A 17,293-nucleotide genomic window follows, 5' to 3' on the forward strand; every position below is an offset into this window, starting at 1 on the left:
TTGCAATCAAATATATTGAACAAACTTTTAATTATCTTATTAGACCAGAATACAAAATGTGGTCATTCTTTCTTATAGCACTTTTGATTCCTCTTTCTGCTTGTCTGAGTATTCCTCCACAGCCACTAGTTGCCAAACCAATTGTTATGTGGCATGGAATGGGTAAGATTAGCATTTCTGTAATTTTCATAAAACAATGGGCAGAGTATGATAAGCGGACCCCACCTGGTTTTTATATAGCTTATTACAATCATCAATACTTTATATATTGAATAACAGAACCATCAATGTATCTAAAATACTAAATTAAAGTCACATGTTTCAAATTAATAGAAATTGTTAAAACAATTACTGTATGTAATGTCATAAATACTAAAAGAATCGTAACCAAACGATAAAACTAAGACAGTTGGCAGAAAAGATTTCATTTAAATAATAAAGAAAATGTAATAAAAAAAAACAAACATCTCGAAACCTTGAAAAACATAGTAAATCATATCTGTAAGTGCTATTTTGTGTAGGTAGTTTTCTAAAAGTTGGCTATCCTTTTTTATTTAAAAGAAATTACTTATAGATAAAAATTGTGTTTAGAAAATTAAAATGTGTATACTGTTGTTATAGACGATTTATGTATTGTTCAGATTAATTGTTATTGGTTGATTATATCAATTTGTATAATTAAAAAACCAATTGTTTTGATATAAAAAAACTGGGTCCGCTTATCGTACTCTACCCAAACAAACAAACTTTTAACTAACTAAAATAGGTAGACTTTAATAAGCTTGTAACAGTCTTTAATGGTTGTTATTATTTAATGGATTGATTGTTTTTATCAATTATCAGAATGAATAATTCCATATTACAGTTTTTAAGCATATGATTTCAACTTGGTTATAGTAATTTTAATGTAAGCAATAAACAGCAAGAAGTAACTAATTGTTGAAGAATTTAAAAATGACTATCAATATGAGAAAATAATATTTGAGATATTTCTATACAAACGTGTGTTTTGGCTCCTGATTACCCATGGAGAGAATACTTTTCTCCATTTCACAAAAGTGATTGCTTACTGCTATCCGTGTAAGCTGTAAGTATTGTAATGTTTTTTTCTGATATGTAGGCCATATAAAGTTCGTTTTATTATTGTGTAATGTTATTGTTAAATTTATGTTATTCAAATTGTAATGTATTATTCTTGTTTTTAATGTATTATAACTACTGTTATCTATGATTATTATACAATTTTTAAGTTTCTTAATATATTGAATCATTTCTAATAAAAATTGAATAACGAGTGTAGGCCGTTTATTAAAGCCTTCCCACTAAAACTTTGAAACTCAAGTCAAATCTTCTTTTGCATCCTATAAAAAAATTTTGTCTGAGTATGTTTATAAAACCCTACATTTTGAGAAATATTCCTAGTTTTATAAGTGATAGAAGTTCTATATTAGCCCACTAAGAGGCATAATAAAAGAGATGCTCGTTGTTTTATTGTTCAGTAGCCTTTTAGTCCTTCATCTAACTGTAAAGAAATTTTAAGATTCACATGCAGCAGGTGTTGTGTTCTAAAACCTCAGATATAATTACAAAGCTGACATGTTTTACTTCTTCTCTTTTATGATATAGGTACTTTGGGATTATACCGAACACACCAGTATGAAGAACGCAAAAATATAAATTTATAGAAATAAAAATGATAGAACGAAAAAACAACTGTTTAATTACATAATTACAAAAATTTCCAGGTATTGTGATCAGTATTGTTGTCGCTGTTATCTTATCTTTCTCGATAATCCCGATTAGGGCAGGGCGCGGCATCACATGATTTGCACGGTACATAATTGCCTTTCCATTACAATTCAATTTATATTTCTGATCAGCCCCTCTAGATTTTGATATTTTACTGATAGGTACTATCTCGAGGGATGTTTTTCTTTCGTCGACATCAGCGCGGGCTTCGGCAGCACCTTCGGTATATATTATGAATGGTTGTATTATTGGGTACTTTGGGATTATACTGACCACACCCAGACATGAATCGTTATTTGACATTTTGCTTCTACTGATTACTAGATTAGCGTAGAACAATATTTCGTCAATATAAAACAGGAATTGTCTTATCGCAAACCCCTCCCCATCCTCAGACAGAGGTCAAAGTCGAGCGGTCTACTAGATAACGTGATTGCAGAGTCTCGCCGCCCGTTCAGCTGGTGCGTCGCTTTGTTGTACTTCCTTGTTTTACCTCTACATTTCTCCAAACATAAAAATTCAACAAAAACAAACATTACCAAACTAAAACTAAACTCTTTATTGAAAAAACACTCAAAACTTGTTTTTTATTCTTGATCACACTCCGCCACCCAAAATGCGAGTGCCTCCGGTTATCAGCACGGGCTTCGGCAGCACCTTCGGTGCTTCCCCGCGCTGATGTCGACGAAAGAAAAACATCCCTAAAATATCTATTTCTAGAGGGGCTGATCAGAAATATAAATTGAATTGTAATGGAAAGGCTATTATGTACCGTGCAAATCATGTGATGCCTGCACGGCCTGCCGTAACCGGGATTCTCGAGAAAGATAAGATAACAGCGACGACAATACCGATCACAATACCTGGAAATGCTTGTAAGTTTGTAAAACAGTTGTTTTTTTTCGTTCTATCATGTTTGTTTCTATAAATTTATATTTTTGTGGTTTTCATACTGGTGTGGTCGGTATAATCCCAAAGTACCTATTATTGCTTGTCTACTGCTCCAATGGTAACTTTATGCTTCATCTTGAAGCACAAAACTTATGTGTGACTTCTCAGAGAAGTAGGTCATCCTAAAACGCTTTTATTCATTTCTCATTTGTTTTCTTTCTCTATATAACTTACACTTTGTGTGTTCCTAATTTTAGCATTCCAATTTTTAGCATATGGCACTTGAAACAGTCACACGCTGACCTTTCTTTACACAATTGTTTAAGTTAAATAATGTCAACCAGATTTATTTAATTTACCTTTTTATATTTTTAGGTGATTGTTGCTGCAATCCACTCAGTTTGGGAAGAATAACAAAGTTTCTGGAACAGCAGATGCCCAATGTTTATGTTAAATCAATAATGATTGGCAATAACGTTGTTGAGGTATGATAATTATGTTTTAATGGCTATTAGAAGCTTCTTTTTGCAGCAGAAACAGAAATAATAATGAAATGAAATATGCCTTTATTCAAGAGGCGGACTTTTATATATATAAAAGTGAGGGCTCTGTGGTGTAATGGTAGCACATTCACCCGGCAAGTGAGAGATCCGGGTTCGAGTCCCGGCGGAGCAAGTACTTTTTGTGATTCAATGTTTATTGAAAAATTAAATAAGGCTATTGCCATTTATACACATTTGAATAATGTAAACAAAAGTCGTTTGACAGGTATTTGGTCTTCCGATCATATGTTAGTTTGGTTATTTAAACGCATATATGTGAAAGAAAAGGCCAAATACAAAATAATTGAATCCTAAAAAGTGAGGGCTCTGTGGTGTAATGGTAGCACATTCACCCGGCAAGTGAGAGATCCGGGTTCGAGTCCCGGCGGAGCAAGTACTTTTAGTGATTCAATGTTTATTGGAAAATGAAATAAGGCTATTGCCATTTATACACATTTGAATAATATATATATATATATATATATATATATATAATGTACATTTAATGACCTTAAAACTATAACAAATTACAATTAAAATTAACCAAAATATATACTACTATGTAATAATTAAAAATCAAATTTATCAGCTTAATATGTAGAACAAATTCAAACAAAGATAAATTAAAACTTAATTAACAATTTACTTTTTAAAGAATTTCTTGTTATTGCTACATTTATTCTCTCGAACACACAGCCTGACCACAAGCACGCCACGAGCACCGCCACCCGTCACCCCTACAGACCGCCCAGCAACAAGTCCCTGACCCGCGCCCCAAAACGAGCTCGACCTTCTATAATACAAATATTATCAGGAAGACAGTTTCCAGAGGCGACATGCCTGAACAGTGAACGACTTACTGAAGAAGTTCGATCGATGAACAGGAATTGAAAGTAACGTGGATCCCCTTCTCGTAGGTCGTTCACTTATATCGGAAATAAATTTGAAATTTTCGGACAGGTAAACAGGTGACTTGTTTTTGATAACTGAATTGACTTGAGTTGAAAGAATGTGAAGTTGGCGAAGTTGTTGAAGTTTCAGAAGCGATAGCTGTTTTAAAAATAAAGTCACATGCTCATAACGTCTGAGATTGAAAATAAATCTGATACAATAGTTTTGAGCATGTTGCAGCCTGTCCGAAAGCTCAACAGTCATGTCACTGATCACAGCGTCACAGTAGTTGAAGTGTGGCAGTATGAGAGTTTTAATCAGCATAACCTTGACACTGAACGGTAGATATAAAGCAAAACGCTTTAAACTGTGAATGCAAGCAAATACTCTATTACACGTTACCGTAACCTGGTCATTCCACTTAAGACTTGAGCTCATAGTAAGACCAAGATTTTTTCATTTGTTTTGAAAATGTAGTACGTGGTTATTGAGTTTAAGTTAATAAGTTACCATTCTAAGCTATTTATGATACTTATCTTATGTACAAAACTGCCATTTACATGAATATTACACAAGTGCACCTTGTGATGAAAACCAAACAACACAGGAGTCAGGTTTAATAAAGTTCTGCCAAGTGAGGTCGGTAATCTATGAGTTAATAAAATATTCATCACATTATTCTTTTACAATATGTATTGGTGGGTTAAATGAAATTTTTAACACATTTTTATTTTTGTACGCAATCTCTTTTATTTACACACTTTTCCCAAAGAATCAAATTTGTTTAATGCCGTCAACAAAGGATGAAGCTAGTTGCATCTGTAACCAATTGCATTATGAACGTTTTTACCCCTTCATCGTGTGTCCAAAGATGTGATCTCTGAATTCGTTTTAAGTGCCTCAAACATGTAAGATGTCACACCATTCACTTCACCTATAGAACTATGAGAAGTAAAAACTGGTTATATACTTTCTTAACCTTCAAAGTGCTATCGTTACCCTATGCGGTGTACATAGTGCTAGTATCACACTGTTTTACCTTTTTCTTGCATATAAACTGAATGGTTTATTCAATTTGGGCTTTGTGTAAAGATAAAACAGAAATAACAATATAAATGTTCTAAATTGTAGTTTGACAAATTTGTGATAACGTTGCCAAAAGTGTGCTTGATTTTCATTTTAAAATTACCTACCATATTTACTTGGCACTTGTGTAAATGGAGTTTCATTATTCCACTTTCTTATTTATTTAAACTTTTTTAAGCAAACCAGTTGATAGATATCTTGATAAAAAAATTATAATATAGTAAAAGATGTTTTCCAGTGTTTAGAACAATACGTCAAAACGACACAGAATATAAAACCGCATTTAAATCTACACAAAACAAACAGGATACCAGAAGTCAACACTCAATATCTGCTCAGTGTTGTAATCGATAACGAAAGCTATCACGAAAAAAATTACTTGTTTTTTCAAGCAATAAACATGAAAATCGTGTATACAAATTTTTTTACCTAAACAACTTTCTTAAATCTATGGGGCTTATATTTCTTAACTGACTGTCCCCTTCATGAGCGCATACCAATGGTACAGTTTAGATTCAGTAAAGACTTTTGTAGAGACATTCTTATAGGTTTAAGATGAATTAATCTGTAATTATTTTATTGTTAATATGGACTGTTTTTGCCCCCAGACAAATATAATTGTCTCATAAGTGTGATATTTGATATTTAGTTTGATGATCTGTGTACCTTTTTTTGGTGTTCTGTTGAAATGGACAGATCAGTGTATATAAATAAGCTCAGCCATTTGAACATTTTAAAACATTTTGAAAAACTTAACTTTAAAGTTGTTTGAGATCTTTTCTTATTGTGTTTAATTTGCTTCCACCCTGATACTGGAATGTAAAATATTAATATTGCACTTTAAGTATTAGCAAACTAACATAAAATTAGATTTTTAGGACACAGAAAATGGTTTCTTCATGAATGTGAACGATCAAGTAAAGATGGTATGTGAACAGCTGGCTTCAGACTCTCAACTAAATGAAGGTTATAACGCAATTGGCTTCTCGCAGGGAGCTCAGTTCTTGTAAGTTTTCTCACTTGCCTTTAGGCTCATATTTTATTGCATACAGTTTTAAGTTGTACAAAATAGAACTATTATTCAGATGTGGTATAAACAAAATTTGTAATATAGTTTTGTTTTGGTTGTTTTCTGTATTAATGGATATATTTTACTGCCACTCTTAAAGTGGGGTTTTCACTTAGGAAAGGGATGCCTATAAATATCTTAGTGACGAGCAACAACTTTTGTATTAAATCTCATAAGATTTCAGTACTGCTATATGGTCGATAGGTAAGTTTAACACCCTCCCTGCAATATGAGTCATGCACCGACTTTAGAACAGCTGGATTAGCAGTAAGGTGTGTCCACTGCAGTCAATGTGTAAAAAAAAACATTTAACAATCTTAGCAGTAAATTCAGAATTTGAAAATTGTCTTCATGTTCACAAAATGGATGATCAAAATAAGATCCTTCAGTCTATAGCCATCCAGTGACATTCTTTTCTTAGGGAAGATTTTGTTTTACGTTATAGATATAATATAGAAAAAACACATTATAACGGAAAAATCCTGAACCTCCTAAACACTGTAGACATTGATTGTGTGTTTGTAATATATCTCACAGTAAAACGTAACCAGCAATACTCTTTAAAGGTTTAATTGTTAAAGTGAAGACGTGAGGTCAGGTCGACATTTACAGCAAACTACGTAACATCCATAAATGATGTTATTTTGCATTGTATTTTATACAGTACCTAATAAACTAGAAAAACTTGCATGGGGAGGGTACGATAAGCGGACCCGGTGTTTTATATCGAAATTGGCAAACGATATTACTTAACCATAACCATCGATATAACCAATCGATACTGATTAATTATTTTGAACAGATAACTTAAATAATCTACATCAACACCTGTAAACACTTTCAAATAATAAACGTAAGGTAATATTTCAATTTTACATAAGTAACATTTGATTATTTTTATTTAATGGCAGTCAATTTTAGAAAAATGCACAACATTGCTTTGAAAGATAAAAAGACATGTTTTACGTGGTTTCAACATGTTGGACTCGTACCGAAAAACCCATTATGTGAAATTTGTGGGAAATAAACAACTGTAACTGTGAGAGGAGCAAATATGGTTGTCTTCAGTTTTCCTAATTTTTGTTATAATAATTTGTTTCATCACGTAAATATTAAATTCATATTTTAATATAAAACATATGATTGTTATTGAGTACTGTAGATACTTTTATATCGATTGATGGTCTAGGTTTGAGGTACGAATATTATGTATCGATGATTACATTCTTCGATATAAAATACCGGGTCCGCTTATCGTACCCTACCCAAACTGCACTATTAAATTGATCCACATGCCGTCTTTATTTTGTTCAGTTGAAATCGTTGTACCTAATTTGTTGATAACTAAAGTAGATTTGACTTTCCATTAGTGTTTTATTTAAAATTTTTAGCTTTTTTAAATCACAATACAGGTCTAAAATATGTAAAATACAACAAAGGACTCATTTGGGTGCTATAAAACTCACCTTGTTGAAGTAATTGTTTGACTTTGCCAAATTTTTAGAGTTTTTCAACAGGTACACACAACACATATTTTTGTTTCTGCGCTTTTTTACTAATAAGTAAATGAGCAAGTTGTATACATTTTTTATTTGTACAAAATTGTTTTTTATTTTGCATATTTTGGATTTTTATTTTCGAATGACTTTAGTGCAGTACTATGATATGCCAAAAGGGAAAAAGTAAACAAAACATTTTTTTCTTAAGAAAGATATTTACGTTTCAACATGTAATAGTAAGTAATTGTAATCATTAATTTATTATTTTATAGCTTATGCTGAAAAAAGATATATAATATGTTACTCTTTTTTAATTGGTGTCTACTGATTGCTGAATCCAAACAATTCTTCACAATAAGCCAGTTTTTAATCGACGTATAACATTTTTTAACATCATTTAATTGTTATAGGTAAATTTATTATATTTTTAAAATATATAAAATATGTTTATTTTATACTCACACCTCAAATTATATTAGTATGTTTCATAGATCCTCAAACAAATGTTCATACACAGCACAGGCAGGTGATTTGAATATAGTTATTTTTTTGTCATATGAAAACAAATAGTTGAAGTAAATTGTCTAACAGAATTAATAATGTTCAATCAGACGAGCAGTGGCTCAGAGGTGTCCGTCGCCACGGATGCTCAACTTTATCTCCCTGGGAGGACAACACCAGGGTGTGTATGGCTTACCCAACTGTTTCTATCCTCAACACAAGATATGTGACTATGTCAGGAAACTCTTGAACGTTGGAGCATACTGGGGGTAATGTCTATATTATATACTCTTGTAAGATATATCTATGTAAGACACAATGTAATGGTTTAAACGGTTCTGAATCTAAGTTAAGTGGAAATAATCGCTGGGATAATAAATCTACATAACCAACAGATAAACCTACAAATATTTACCTTTAATTATTGTCTTGCAGCTTTGAAGTTCATATAACTCCATAATAAGAATAAATGAAAATTTACCTATTGACATGTGTGAGTGTGGGATGGTGCGTTGATTAGGCAAATTTGTGATATTGTGATTGAGATGAAACGGGCTCTGTTACTTTGAAACTCAACTTAAAAGTGACAGACTACAAGCATCAGATCAAGTATTACTGGAAGTGTCAGTGAAAACACTGGGCAAGTATTTGTTAAGTTAACTAACGTATAAGAGTCCTATTTAACTATCCTCTTTGTCACAGTGATGAGGGGGTAGATGCGATGACACAGTGGTTAGATGTGGCCTTGAAAGGCCTGTCATTGCTATATCCCCATTTTTACTACTCGTCTAAACCTGTAATCATGTAAGTGGATCACCCATTCATCAGTGTAGTTTTGACTTTCTTTGTTGACGTTGTGTATTTTTATTACCGGTATCTAATGTACAGAGAGAATACCGTACCTAAAAGCTTTCTTTGCCTTAAACAAAAGGCAATTAGGCCTATCCAAATCTAATTGTACTCGTGTCACATTTCACAAAAATGAAACTTAAAAAAGTTAAGTGATAGATAACTTAACTAACTGGACAATACTGCGACATAGGAATACCAACACAGGCAATAAAGACGCTGACCTCCAGTCGCAGACATCTCAATAACAGAAATCTTGAACACCTCAAGCAGTACCTGTCAACCCAGGACTGGGAAAGTGTGATCTCAGTGAACAGTGTGGAAGAAACCTATAACAACTTCTCCAATATCATAGCTTCTGCACTAAACACAGCATGTCCATATATAAGAACACGAACAAGGCACAGCACTAAAAGAAGAGTAATAAATGACACCGAAGCTATGGTCATGAGACAAACCTTCCAAAGTGCATGGCAAAAATACAATCAGTCTGGCAGAGATGAGGACAAGAGAGATGCTGTAGAAAAGAAAAAGATCTATGACCTGAAGCTCAGAGCCCTTCGACGCCTGGCTAGTGAAGAGCACATACAACTAGCGAACAACAAGAGCAAGGCTTTGTGGGACATTATAAATGGTGAAAGAAGACCAAAGGGTGTACAGGCGTCAAATATGCAACTACGTATCAGAGGGAAATTGGTAAATTACCCCAAAGCAATTGCTGACCACATGAACTCATACTTCGTCAACATCGCTAATGAGACCCTTAAGCAAAACAATGTGGTATCTCAACTGCCTTCAGACGGGAATGATGTTCTGAGCCTTCAAACTATGTCGCTACAGCCAACTACTCTCAAAGAGGTCCAGAAGATTATTGACTCTTTAAAACCCAAAACATCGGCAGGAAATGATGAAGTATCAGCCAAGCTTCTGAAATACTGCAAAAATGAACTTTCTCCTATTCTTGTCCACATAATAAACAAATCTTTCTCCCAAGGAATGTTCCCATCAGCTCTAAAAAGCGCCAAGGTATATGCTAAACACAAGAAGGGAGATAAGACAGAGACCTCAAACTATAGACCAATCTCATTGCTGTCAACCTTCTCTAAAGTAATCGAGAGGGTTTGCTCTTGCCAGACTGCTAGGACATATCAAGTGGAACGGACTACTGACAGACAGACAGCATGGTTTTACTGGCGGAAGGTCTACCATAACAGCACTTATTGACCTGATTGAACATATTATAGACCATCTAGAAGATGGGGACACTGTTGTTGGCGTACTGCTTGATTATAGCAAAGCATTCGACTGCCTGAGCCACGACCTGATAATTAGGAAACTGAATGCCCTTGGAATCCATGGTGTGGAGGCCAAATGGTTCAAAGACTACCTGAATGGAAGAAGCCAGGTACTAGAAGTAAAGCATACCCTGAAGGAATTGACAACCATAATTAAGTCAGACCCACTCCGCATCCAAAGAGGAGTCCCACAAGGATCTGTTCTTGGACCAGCCTTATTTGTACTCTTTACAAATGATATGCCACAACATCTCCAAGACTATGCCTACAGTATTTTGTACACAGATGACACAGTGCTGCTCACTGGAAAGAAAAGTACAGACGACCTTGAAATTGCTTCATATATTGCATTAAACGTAGCAGCTGAGTACTCTTCTGTAAATGACCTCGTCCTTAACGAATCTAAGACAAAGCAGATAGCTCTGGGAATAAATAGAGAGAAAATTTCAGAGCTCCCCAGTATTACAGCAACCAACGAAGTAAATCACTTAGGGATCGTGATAGACGAAAAGCTGTCCTGGGAGGGGCAAGTAAACAAGCTCTGTAAAAAACTTAGCTCAGCTATCTCCGTTATAAAGAGGATCAAGACAATAAGCACTCAAGCAGCCAGCAAAACCTCATATCATGCACTGTTTGAGTCGCACCTGCGGTGTGGCATTGTGCTATGGGGAGGCTCAACAGCAAGAAATATGCAGCGCGTACTGATCCTGCAAAAGAAAGCTGTAAGAGCAATATCTGGCCTGGGCACAAGAGACAGCTGTAGACAATCTTTTAAAGACCTAGGTATCCTCACTGCACCCTCACTCTACATCCTGGAGACAATAATGTATGCCTCTACACAAGACCTGCCTAGTCACCAAGACAGACATGCCTATCTTACCAGAAATGCTGCAAACTATGCGTTACCTCCACACAAGACAGCACGCTACGAGACGAAGCCAACCTATGCTGGAGCAAAATTCTTCAACTGCCTACCAGAAGCACTCAAGAGTACCAGCCGTAACCTGCTCAAGAAGAAGCTAACTGCCTGGCTGCTAGGGAGATCGTTCTACAGCCTTGAAGAATTCTTGACCTGGAGAGAACATGAATATTGACCACTTAGTATCCACTGCTTAGTGTCCTCTGACAAATTATTCAAATGCTTCATATCCTATACTGTTTTGACACCAATTCAGATCTTGAAGATCTTGTATTAAGCCTACTCAATAAACTCAATAAATCCTACGTAAATTTTGGAAAAGTAAAGTTCCAAAAGGGTATTTTTTTGTTTTTATTTTTTAAATAAAAATACACTGACTTAAAATATTTTGTTGTATCGGTAGTTAGTGTTGTAATGTAATCATTGCCAAGGAAAAAGTTCTGTTTTTACTGTAATGTTTCTATATGGAGAGGGAGGGGGGAGCAATCGAGTTACAAGGTGGGCGACAGTGGCAAAAATGTATTTTGCCTAGGTGGCAGAATAGCTTGCGTTTGCCATGTTGTGAATTTTTACTATGATGAATTGTTATCCCTTTCCTTACTGTATAGATAGGGAGTTTATTTTGGATACTAGATGGATGGAATTTTAATATTCTAGTTCAGAAGTCAAAGAGCCAATTTGCATTGGTGGCTGAGCGTTAATTGACCTGACCTAATTACTTGAAATTTTACAAGAAGCTTCATTTCTATACTAGACACTCACAATTCGAAGATGGTGCCTGTCAACCCATGGAATCTGGCGGAGCGTTAATGAATATTTTTACATTGGTCTTATGGGTAACCATGGTGGCAACTTGAAATAGATGAATAAATAAATTTGTAAAACTGAGCACAATTATATGAGATTTTATCATGTAAAATTTTTATTCATAGAGTAAAAAGAAAAAAAATATAGAGTGGGGAGTCAGTGTTGAAAGTGGCGACAAGATTTTCCTTCAGCATACTCTTTGGAACTTCATTATTTGAACACTGTATGTATAAATGTATAATATGGCAAGATATATTTAAATTTATATAAAACTTTATTTATACATAAACAAGAATGAGTCTATTATGGTGCATGTTCAATTATGGAATTTGGCTGACCATCATTGAAGTCTATCACTCACTATGCTGACACAATTTCTCTTATGTCTGTCTATCTGTGAAAGAAAGAGCTATATAGATTTGAAATTTTGTATGCACTTTAGTGAAACCTGTTTACACAACACGTGGTGTGGTATATTCTTACCCTGCATAACCACACAAACTAGTTTTTAGTGAAATCTAGAGTTATTTCCTTTAAAAAAGAAATAAACCATTAGCTGCAATATTTTGGTAATGATAAAAATAGGATGTTATCAAATATGAAATAATGATATTTATTTTAGCTTGATGCTTACACCAACCGTTTTTGCATATAAATAGAAGTAAAGTCATTGTCAGCCTACTACATTAAGACTGACTATTTTGCTGAAATTGTTAACTTTCATTTCAGACTCTTCATCACATTGGCTGACAGTGATGTAACTATTATTTAAGTGTCTGATAGTTGGTTTAAGTGTCAAGGTAATAAATAAGCTCTGGGGAAAATAATTATTGTTTGATATTTTAAAACTTTTTGATACTTTCTAATTTTGACTCACACCAAAAACATTATGGCTGAAAATAAATTTCTTTATTAGGAGGAATTTCTCTATCAATTTCATGAACATTGTATGTTGTGTAGGTACTTATACCATGCAAATTGGAACCTATACTGAAATGAGTAAAAAATATCCATAAGCATAAATTGTCTAAATTGGGAAAATTGTGTAAAAATATGGGGAGGGGGGGGGGAAATGTGAGTGCATTAAAAGTTCAAAGTCCTGAAGCATTGAATACCATTGTACATTGATTTTAGATGGCTTCAAAATGATTTCGTCCAAGCAGAGTATTGGCACGATCCACTGAATGAGGAGAAATACCGACGCAAGAGTGTGTTCCTGGCCGACATCAACAACGAGCTGGCAGTAAATGAAAGCTATCGGCAAAATCTTTTGAACCTCAAGAGTTTTGTGATGGTGCAATTCGAAGAAGACTCTATGGTTGAGCCCAAAGATAGTTCGTGGTTTGGCTTCTATACGCCAGGACAAGGAGTGGAAATCACTCCTCTCAACCAGTCCCGGATATATCTGGAGGTAAGCCCCAAATATAAATATGAAAGCTTGTAGATGATTAACTTGAACGTTTTGCGAATTGAGAAAACATTGTGAGTAATAGTAATCTTAATTCTTAAGATTACAGCTGGTATTATGACTATCTTTTAGGTTTTCCTATTCATATCACAACAATACATTTATAATACTGAGACATATTGGCCGTTGGCCGCGTTGTATAGAACCACTGTTTTGATCTCTATTTTTTTTTCAGAACTAGTGTATGCAGCACAACATGATAAACACATGTTTTTTTTTCAAATTCTGAAAGTGAGTTTTGATTTATAGATTGTTTAACAGATACCAAACTGACAAAATTACTAAATACATAGAATTAACTTGTCTTTGAAGAGAGTTAATTATTATGTGTTCAATAAAACTGTTACAGTTTAAATATTTTACTATAAAATAGTGCATTATATTTAACGGGTAGAAAAATCTAGATTAGTTCTTTGTCACATATCCGCGAACAGTAGTGCGACTAATTATGGAGAATGATCATTAGTCAAATTCTTTTGGATCCTTATTAAATTTTTCATATGAAATATGGAGCCTGTTAACATATGAAGAACTGTTTTTTTTTTCGTGGTGGGTAATAAATTTCATTAAAATTTGTGTGTCTAATATTCTTAATTTGTGAATAATGTTTCACCAATGTGACTCATATAGAATATTGACAAAATGCCAGAATCGCAATTAATTGATAGCAATAGTTACTTGAATATATGTATCCAAAAGGTCAATAGTAATAAACAGAACATGTGCACAGTCAATTACAAAGTAGGCAGTTGAAGTTTAAAAATATTTTTCTTCCTATGTCAATTATTTTGACTTGATGAACAATCATAAATTATGCGAACGGTTAAAGTTATTTAAATAATATTGTTACTGAAATTATCTTTTGGAATGCAGGACAGACTGGGACTCAGAGAGCTAGATAAGAGTGGAAGACTGCACTTCCTGTCTGTGCCTGGTGACCACTTGCAGTTCACTGAGGATTGGTTCAAGTCTGCCATCATTGACAAGTACCTCCGCTAATCCAGCCCCAGTATATCTAGGCCATAACTTTGCTATGGCATAGTATGTAGATTGAGTGTACAACAGAAACACATTATGACAAGAGTATAGGGTGTACTTTCTATGACTGAGTAGTGTTAGCTTGCAGTAAGTAAATAGTGTTCTTGTATCTTGTAAACAAGGTATAAACTTTTATAATCTCTTTTATACGTCTGAAGTGATGTTTTATAAAGAAAGATCCAAGAATCTTCTATAATTTGTTCTTATATTATTTTTTATAATTTTCCCCTCAACAACATAACATTTATTTTGAAGTTAGTTTTTTTTAATGTAGCATTAACATATTTGTTAGCAATGGTATTGTGTGTGGTATGTAATCTAACATTAGACATTACTTTGCTCAGTAGTCAAAGTTTTAAAACTGTAACATTCAACTATAACTCCACAAGGTGTTAAATAAAAAGATCAAACTGAGAATATACCAATACCATTAAAAAAATGTACTCTTTGAACACATTATAGAAGCATGTTAACTGCAGAATTGATGACGGACAGTTCCTGCTCAATAATGACTTTAGGTATTGGCCTAACAGTAAATCTGAATGGTTCCTCATCAGCCAATATCGGTGCAGGCTTTTTAAAGACTTATTTCAAATTGAGTGGGACTTCTTTTGGTAGTTGCAGAACTTTGTAATTCAGTGGCATTCCTTTCACCTGATGCCTCGCCTCTAATGGAAAGTCCAAGAGCTGGCTGCACTCCGATGTCAACTCTGTAGTCTGTTAAAAACATAAAGACAGGCAGAATAAGGTTTAAAAAGATGATTAGCCTCTCTTTTGCCATAAGGAAAATTCCTGAAAAAATTGAGACATTGCAACAACAAAAAGTCTTATAGCAATAAGTAGATGGTAAAAAGACCGGCAAACCTTGATGTAAATCTTTAGTCAAGCACAGACAACATGATTCCTATTAGTGGGTCGTTTGTCTCGACTAAAGCTCTTTTGATAGGGTCCAACATGAGTGGATCTTAAAAATTAAAACCTTTGAGAATGAATTCCCTTAAGTGAAGTTAGCTTTGAAAGGAACGAGATTTGAGACTGTTGAAGCAGTAAAAGAAAAAGTGATGAAAATCATGAACAAGGTTGTGGAAAATTATCAGCTATGGGTGGAATAAGTTCCGGAGCTAGACAAAACACAAGGAGGGGTGAGGGAGGTGTCATGATATTCAACCTTATTACGTTCATTCTGTAGCTCCTCCAATACTAATCCAGTTATTTTCTAGCTACACATCGTATAACAACTTCAGTGTTATGTAAATGAGCAGAGGGCTGACCAACACCGATTTTGAGTAATGTATTAAATTCACAGACAGCTGATTCAGTGAAAAGTACAGTGATACCTTCTCTGGATCAGACAGTGGATGTGCTTCTTTGAAAGCTTCCAAAAAGCTGATGTGCTTCTTTGAATAAAATAAATTTAAATTATGAGATTTTAAAATCTCTGAATAACATGGAACAGTTTTACTTTCATAAAAAAAAAACTAATTCTAAAGAGTAAACAAAAATTACACATATTTTCACCAGAGATTAATAATGAAATGTATACAATGAAAACTACACTATACATTGGTGTATACGAAATATAATCTTTACATAATGTGTGTTCTTATGGTGTACTTGATTGTATGTCTACAATAAACAATGGTGTACTAAGTCAAATATAATTATTTCTGTTTTCTTAACACGTTGACTGTAGCAGACACGTTACACCTATACTGAGAGCAGCCGGACTCACTCGGTCTAGACCAGTGGTGATGGTGTTAAACTGCAGTCCTTTCTAACATAAAGCGATGATAATTTCCTGTAAAACTAAATGCAATCATCATAATTTAAAATTTTAGAAATTAGGAACTTTTAATTTATTGCTTGATTTTTAAATAATTCAAGTTCAGTTCCACTGAACGCGTTTATATTCATTTTTCTTTGTTTGTAATAATATATGACTTACTGTGAGATCCTGCTTATTGTGTTCTCAGTTAATGTAGCCATTCCAAAACTGTGATAGTCGAAAACACTGAAATATGGTTAAGGAATAAAGTTTGCCATATTTTTATATTGTTTATATATTTTACTTTGAAACTCTGCTGTAGTACATTTTAACTTGTGGTGCCTTTAATTATTATGGGCGTGATTACTAATTTTTAATTATTAGTAGTAGCTGTCATGGCTGTGAAATATTTTAAGCTATACTGTAAAGTGAACTGTTACATTATACAAAAAACCACAAGAGAGTGCAGTTGAGGGAGGAGCCTATTTTGCCCATGACCTTGGAGCGGCCAACGAGAACTGAGCGACGTTGCCAAACTTGTTCCCCGCTGTAACCACAAGCCGCACGAGTCCAGCGTTCTTAAAATACTTAACCGTTACGCTCGAAAGAAATGTTAGAGCTGTCTTGAATTAATTAACTACGTATTACAAAATGTAATTTTTACGGTCATTTAAAAAAAAAAGTACATCTCTGTAGCTTATTTCCATGTTGAGTTAAATGAATTGAAATAAATTATTGTATTATATTACTCATATACGAAGATCGTAGGATTAAAATCTTTAGCCGAAATATAAATTAAAAAGAAAACATAAAAATACCGCAAAAACGTTAATTTCCCGTTAATATTCCGTGAAAATGAAGAAGTCTCCGAGGTTTTGGCTACGATATTGCCGCCTGAGAGCGAATAAATAATATACAAGTGCA

The 17,293-nt window shown here is 33.9% G+C and overlaps 1 protein-coding gene across 1 annotated transcript; it reads left to right on the plus strand.

Moving 5' to 3' along the window:
* Positions 1-16,834, plus strand: LOC124353747 (palmitoyl-protein thioesterase 1-like). Its single transcript, XM_046803734.1, has 6 exons — positions 1-162; positions 3,016-3,125; positions 6,038-6,165; positions 8,339-8,497; positions 13,233-13,509; positions 14,440-16,834. Exons 1-6 carry the CDS (start codon positions 57-59, stop codon positions 14,563-14,565), a joined length of 906 nt encoding a protein of 301 aa, XP_046659690.1. The 5' UTR covers positions 1-56; the 3' UTR covers positions 14,566-16,834.
* Positions 16,835-17,293: the final 459 nt, after the last annotated feature.

This window comes from Homalodisca vitripennis, chromosome 2, assembly GCF_021130785.1.
Source record: "Homalodisca vitripennis isolate AUS2020 chromosome 2, UT_GWSS_2.1, whole genome shotgun sequence".
Classification (NCBI taxonomy): domain Eukaryota; kingdom Metazoa; phylum Arthropoda; class Insecta; order Hemiptera; family Cicadellidae; genus Homalodisca; species Homalodisca vitripennis.

Excerpts from the sequence above, each read along its gene's own strand:
- LOC124353747 (XM_046803734.1), top strand. The coding sequence starts at position 57 with ATGTGGTCATTCTTTCTTATAGCACTTTTGATTCCTCTTTCTGCTTGT. Across the intron at positions 163-3,015 it reads TGTTATGTGGCATGGAATGG|GTGATTGTTGCTGCAATCCA; the intron begins GTAAGATTAGCA and ends TTATATTTTTAG. Across the intron at positions 3,126-6,037 it reads TTGGCAATAACGTTGTTGAG|GACACAGAAAATGGTTTCTT; the intron begins GTATGATAATTA and ends TTAGATTTTTAG.